General features: G+C 55.1%; 1 protein-coding gene across 1 annotated transcript in view; it reads left to right on the top strand.

The window, feature by feature from the left end:
* The first annotated feature begins 1,773 nt into the window (after nt 1-1,773).
* SDK1 (sidekick cell adhesion molecule 1) overlaps nt 1,774-6,842 on the top strand; it is a 190,626-nt gene continuing 185,557 nt past the window's right edge. Inside the window, exons 1-2 of the mRNA XM_054716758.1 lie at nt 1,774-1,778; nt 3,227-3,360. Of these exons, the coding sequence (XP_054572733.1) occupies nt 1,774-1,778; nt 3,227-3,360 (139 nt within the window). The remainder of the gene's footprint in view (nt 1,779-3,226; nt 3,361-6,842) is intronic.

The raw sequence follows: 6,842 nt of genomic DNA, 5'->3' as shown, positions 1-6,842 counted from the left end.
ATGCACAGAGGATGCCGACGTCTTTATTGCTTTCGCTCCCGGTGGATGGCACTGCCTGTGTTGCTTTGAGTCGCTGTCAGGATGCTCTCACTTCCAGTAACAGAAACCCTGCCTTAAGCAAGTTCAACCCGGAATGAAGGAGCTAGCGCGTGGCACAGGAAGTCGGGGACAGGAAGAGGAGCAGGGTGGCCCATGGCGTCATCAGGGGTCAAGGTCAAGGACCCAGGCACTGCCTGTTCTCACTGTCCTGCCACTGACACCATCAGCTTCATGCCAAGGCCGCGCCCCTGGCGGACATGCCATTGCCCCCTGGGACAGCCTGCTTCCTGTCCGTGGACGGAGGAGGGGGAGGGAGCCTGGTCCCACCGGGGAGTGGAGGGCCTGCCCTTCGGTCAGGGGAGACTCACTCAGGGGTGGCCGCCCCAGAACAAGGAGGTCCCCGGGCACCTGCCACCGGCCACAGGCCAGCACGGGGCTTCCTCTGTGAGTCCCTGGCCAGAGGGAGGAGACCACCATGATGAGCGGAGACGCGGGGCCGGGTCCCCACACTGCACTGCGGCTCTGAAATGGGGAGACTTGGAACAGGCGTTGGGCGTCAGCGCCAGCCTCGGGGGCCTCCTGTTCCCACTGAGCACTGAGCGGACGGAAGGGTGCGGCCAGGATCGCTAGCCGGCTTCCTCACCGCTGGCTCTCGGCTCGGCTCCCATTCCATTCCGTCTGACTCGCAATCCTGTCCCTCCTCCTGCCTCGGTCTAGGCACTGCCTCCCCTCAGGGTTCCCGGGGAGGGTGGCTCCTGGGACAGCACCTCTCCTGGCCTGCGTCCAGCAAAGTGAGAAGACCTGTCCCCCAAGCCTGGCCCTTCCCTGGGGTCCCAGGCCGCTTCCCCGGTGGTTTGAACATGGCCAGGGACCCCCACTGTCCTCTGAGGATCAAGGTCGGGACCTGGTGCTGGGAATGGGCGGTGCCCTCACCGCTGGCCCCGGGAAGGTGTGGCCCCGGCCAGCGCAGGTCTGCGAGGAGGGGGCTCCGGGCAGGGTGCGTGGCCACGGCGCAGCCTTGACCGCGTCCCTGCGGGGTCAGCACGGCAACAATGGCCAGAATCTGAAATTAAGCTGCGCGTGGTCAGACGTCTTCATTGTCATTTGAAAATCAGGTTTTTTAACAGGAGCGCTGTGTTCAGAGAGCGTTGGTCAGGGAAACAGGTACGTTTTCTGGGGATTAGATCCTTATTAATCTAATGTTCTCCAAAGTTCGGGCATTTTTGTTGTATGTTTATGGCAATAGATAAGTTTTCTTCATGAGTTTTTACTTAAACTGGTACAGAAATGAAAAACGAAAAGAAAAAAAAAGAGCTTAAAGATGTAAATGATAATAAGTGAAAAATTTAGTATTATTATTCTTAATGTACTTTTTTATTTTTCCGTTCCCTTTGAGCAATGCCATGTAATATAGAGAGTGATGAGCATTTTTGGAGAATAATTCTGAGAAGTAATAGGCATACTTGAAATCACGCTGGCACAAATCAGATGTTAAAGCAAAAAGTTACCGTTTTTAAATTGTACTATTAAATGGGTAACTTCATGTGTAATAAATATTCACTTTTAACGTTAGGTGCCAGTGTAACCTATACTAATGTGAAATGGAATAATTTTTATGGTTCTCTAAAGGAATCTATAAAGGAGTCATAAATATTACCGTAAAACTTTTAAAAAGTGTTTTTATGGGACTAAAAATTGAAAACTTCCTAATAGAGAAATTTTCTTAAATGAGAAATGAGGTAAGTTGATCATAGAGACCTCACACTGTAATATATCCTGCAGAAACCCTGAACAAGCAGTAACTCTGTAAGATAATTTTATATGGTGAACAAAAACCAAGGGTTTTTTTTAACAAGCTTTCCAAAAGGTAGCAGGAAGGAAAAGAGGGCTATACTAAAATTCCTCCCGAGAGGTATTTATGCATTTATTTATAATATATTTTTATTGATTTCAGAGAGGAAGAGAGAGAGAGAAACATCAATGATGAGAGAGAATCATTGATGGGCTGCCTCCTGCACACCCCCTTCTGGGGATTGAGCCCACAACCCGGGCATGTGCCCCGACCGAGAATCGAACTGTGACCTCCTGGTTCATAGGTTGATGCTCAACCACTGAGCCACGCCGGCCGGGCTTTCTCTTCTTTTAAATGGGTAACCTGGTGGGCGTCTGTGTGTGGTGCGGGTGGCAAAGCACTGTGTACATGTGAGAGGACCTAGTCCTCCCTCTCGTATTGCTCCCTTGCTGTGCTACCTTGGACAAACAACTTAACCTCTCTGAGCCTCAGTGTTCTCCTTTCTAAAGAGAGAGGGTGAGCGGATCAAACGTGGCTCCGATTCCTTTTCACGGTGGGATATAGGAGAAGGGTTCTGGGATGATGCCAGACCGCTTGCCCTCTAGGATGCGAGGTGCAGGTGAAGGGCATGGGCCTGGAGTTGTAGTTCCGGAGAGCCGTGCCCACTGCAGCTTTCCTCCACCCACCCGTCTGGACAGGGGTGCCCTGAGGCCCCCGTGAGGCCTCCTGCAGGGGGAGAATCACCGTCAGGTCATGTGTGGGCTCCAGGGCCTGGTGGTCCAGACCCCATGTGAAAGGTTTGGTCACACAGCCCCCAAGGAAGAAAGGCCAACTTTTCTGGAATTCTTCTAGCTTGGTGTTTTTTTAATGTATTTTTATTGATTTCAGAGTGGAAGAGAGAGTGAGATAGAGAAGCATCAAGGATGAGAGAGAATCATTGATCGGCTGCCTCCTGCACGCCCCCTACTGGGGATCAAGCCCACAACCTGGGCATGTGCCCTGACTGGGAATCAAACCGTGACCTCCTGGTTCATAGGTCGATGTTCTGAGCCGCGCCGGCCGGGCTAGCTTGTTTTGTTGTAAACTCCCAGGGGAACCTTTGCGTTCTGACACACCCTGGATGCATACGTTCCAGATATTGTCTTCCTCCCAACTGAGGCTGGGACAGATGTGGAGTGAGTGCCTGGGGGCTCAGACCCCCGCAGGAGCGGCCAGCTGGACACCAGAGGCCTCGCCCGTGTCCCTAAAGTCGGGCTGCGGATGGGTGTCTGCCCTTCCCGGGCCTTTGACCTTCAAGCACCTCGGGCCGTCCCTGTACAGCGGCCTCCTGAGTCGAGGTGTCTTACGAGTAAGCGGTTCCTCAGTGGCCCTGACGCTGTCCCTTCTCTGACACAGAGCCATCACGCTGGAGAATCAGCTGGTGATCCTGGCGGCGACCGCCGGTGACGCGGGGGCGTACTACGTGCAGGCCGTCAACGAGCGGAACGGCGAGAACAAGACCAGCCCGCCCATCCACCTGAGCGTAGCGCGTGAGTGCCGAGCCCCGTGGGCCGTCTGAAACGGGTTTAGTGAACAGCCGCCGTCCGGGGGGGCACTCCTTCTGCGGGGGCTCTCCGGCCAGGGCCGTGTGGTGGTCTGACTCTGACCGAGGCCCAGGGCTGCTTTCCTTGGCGTGGTAGACAGGAACTGAGGATGCGCCTGGTAATTCCAAACGCAAGGCCTGTTTGTTTGGAGGATGTGAACGCACTGGGGCTTTCGTCCACTGTTCGTGGGCAAGGTCTCTAGCAACAAACTCCTTGGACTTACAGGAACTGAATCGGTGCATCATGTTGGAGACCAGATTGGGCACAGGTTATGTTCTTTTCATTTAATAATAAGACCCTTGAGAAAATATTTACACGAATATAATTATGATCAAATTAGCAGTATTTCTTAAGCATCATCAGCTGATCATTTGTTGTACCTGATTTAACTGAATCGGGTAGAGAATACACGCAAATCACAGTTACGTGTTCAGCTTACGTGAGCACATGTAGTTTGAGGAAGCTGGTTCAAATGCTTGGCCTTTGAAAGGCTCCAGAAATCCTGCTACAAGAGGGTATTGAAGGGGAGTGACCACCAGCGAGCACCCTGAACCAGGAGACAGGAGCATGTGTGTGTGTGTGTGGGGGGGGGGGGACGAGAATTGCCAGGTGTTTGCAGCACAAGGCGCTCAGGGGGACATGCAGGGATGGTGCTGTTGAGGAAATGCAGTCAGGAAGGGGCTGTGGCAGATTGCAAACTATTGCGGTCACGTCGTCGAGGAGCAGATGGAATGGACCTGTCTGCCCTCACGGGTCTCGTCTTTCTCAAGAGCACCGTGAAGGGATGGCTGTCTGGAAGGGTGTTTCGCACGTGGGACGGGTTCGGTGTGTGCTTCCAGTGGTCCTTGAGGGTCACGTGGCTTCCAGGAGAGTTTCCTGAGGGGCCGTTGGTGGCAGGCCCTGGGGCAGCGCCTGGGAACTACCTGAGCGCCTCCCGTGCCCGCGCGTTCCTGGCAGGGCTCCTGGTGGCCGGCCGCCAGCCGTCGGGTGGACGGATCCCTCGAAAGGACTGAGTCCGACCTCCAGGCATGGACTGCGCTCGGCCTTTTCAGTGCGCGAGCTCTGTCCCAGGCTGGGCGCAGGTCCCAGGCCAGGCCGTGCCATGCACTGCGACGGAAAGGACCCTCCATAGTAGCAATGGGGGTGATTTATCAAGGCTTTTCCAATATTGATCAGAAAGGGTGGAAATTGCATTATCACATAGATGGTAATTACTTTAATGATTTTCAAGTTTTACCATTATCCTGTCCAGCAAATCGGATTCAGCACTAAATGGCAATATGCATACCAGGGTAGTAATAGATCAGATAGGTGGGATTCTGGGTCAGAACCAGGGCCGTCGGCCTCAGTCTGTGAGGACGCACCAACCGCTGGTGACACGGTGCGAGCACCGCGGAGTTCGGAGGCAGCCCGCGCCAGGCGGCCCCCATGCCTGCTCTACCGAGGCCGGCCGGGCAGGTTGCCATGCTAACGCAGTGCCGTGCGGCAGATAATTGGAATATGCAAATTTTTTCAATAATTTCAGTTTCTACTCCAACCAAGAAGTATATTGGAAGCAGCTCATAAATATTATAATTAACTCCCTTGCATTTCATTCCCTTGTATATTTTTATCTTTTCCCTGGCTCCCGGTGAAATGTAGAGAGAGACATGTAAGGAGGTTGAAGGTATGGACGAACTTACTTCACATCTTAGGAGAAAACCTACATTTCGGTCCCTCACGTGGTCTCTGCTTTTTTACCGGCGGGTAACCTGTGAGGAGTGAGGAGTGAGGAAACAGCCTCATTTTCACTCTTAGGAGGCCTTCCTGTGGGCACACTGCATTCAGCAATTATGCATTTCTCACTGCAAGTTCTGTTTTGAAAACCTCTGAAGTTCAGAAGTCTTGATAAGTTCGCAGAAAACCCCAAACCATGTCTTGCTCCCTGCCCGCGAGGCGAGGGCTCTACCAGCGCGGCTGCAGGCGGGCCCTGGCCGCCAGGGTCCCCGGGGCCGGAGACACGGAGGGCCCCCCCCCCGGCCCCCCGGCCCCCCAGGTTTGCCGCGAGCTCTGGCTGCTCACGCTGCTCGTAGGTGCGGGGTGTCTGCAGACTCAGACATCCTTGCCTCCGAGGTGGGCGACAGAAAGAACCACCAAACAAGATGGATGAGTACTTAAAACTCGCCGGCCAGCGTTTCTGAGGAATCCAAAGGCATCACAGCCAGTTCTCATTTAACGGAGATAAATCGCCCTCGGCATCGGGCGATGAAAGCAGGGAGCCTGGCTGTGGTGACCTGATCGGGGCTGTGAAGTCCTGGAAGTGAAATTCCTGGGGGGTTGTCTATAATTAATTTCAACGCGGCCTGCGTGGCCCCTTCTCGTTTCCTGTCACAGTGACTCACCGTCCCCCGCAGGGACGGCCCTCGTGGAGGTGGAGTGGCTCCCACGGCCCCGACAGGTATCGGGCACCTCGTGAGCGATGGGCTGTCCCCGAGCTACGGGAGGAAATCCTGCACGTGGCCAGGCCCCTGTGAACTGGAGACTTCAAAGCCTCACCCTGCTCAGCTGCTAAGAATTCTGGCTGCACTAGAAGCTGATGGGAAGGAAGCAAAAGATAAAGAGGATTCAGATAAAAATAAATAAAGTTTTCAGTTATTTATTTATTTTTACTGATTTCATGGAGAAAGGAAGAGGGGGACAGAGATAAGATCACTGAGGAGAGAGAATCCTGGGTCGGCTGCCTCCTGCACGCCCCCCACTGGGGACGGAGCCTCCAACCCAGGCCTGTGCCCTGCTGGTTCGTGGGTCGGCGCTCAACCACAAGGCGCGCCGGGCAAGTTTTTAAACACGTGACAGTTAGACACGAGATGCTGACTGTTTAAAACGCGCCAGCCGGCATTTCTGAAGAATCCAAAGATAGTCCAGCCAATTGTCATTTAGACCCGCCTGCTCTCTGTGGGTGTGGCGTGGGCCGCATTGCCCGAGCACCCCCTCTGTGCGCTGAGAGGATGGGGCCGGTGGGGAGCACCCCTCTGTGCGCTGAGAGGATGAGGCCGGTGGGGAGCACCCCCTCTGTGCGCTGAGAGGATGAGGCCGGTGGGGAGCACCCCTCTGTGCGCTGAGAGGATGGGGCCGGCGGGGAGCACCCCCTCTGTGCGCTGAGAGGATGGGGCCGGTGGGGAGCACCCCTCTGTGCGCTGAGAGGATGAGGCCGGTGGGGAGCACCCCCTCTGTGCGCTGAGAGGATGAGGCCGGTGGGGAGCACCCCCTCTGTGCGCTGAGAGGATGAGGCCGGTGGGGAGCACCCCTCTGTGCGCTGAGAGGATGAGGCCGGTGGAGAGCACCCCCTCTGTGCGCCGAGAGGATGAGGCCGGTGGGGAGCACCCCTCTGTGCGCTGAGAGGATGAGGCCGGGGGGGAGCACCCCTCTGTGCGCTGAGAGGATGAGGC

Source organism: Eptesicus fuscus, chromosome 6, assembly GCF_027574615.1.
Source record: "Eptesicus fuscus isolate TK198812 chromosome 6, DD_ASM_mEF_20220401, whole genome shotgun sequence".
NCBI lineage: Eukaryota > Metazoa > Chordata > Mammalia > Chiroptera > Vespertilionidae > Eptesicus > Eptesicus fuscus.
This window is presented reverse-complemented; position numbering and strand designations above follow the sequence as displayed.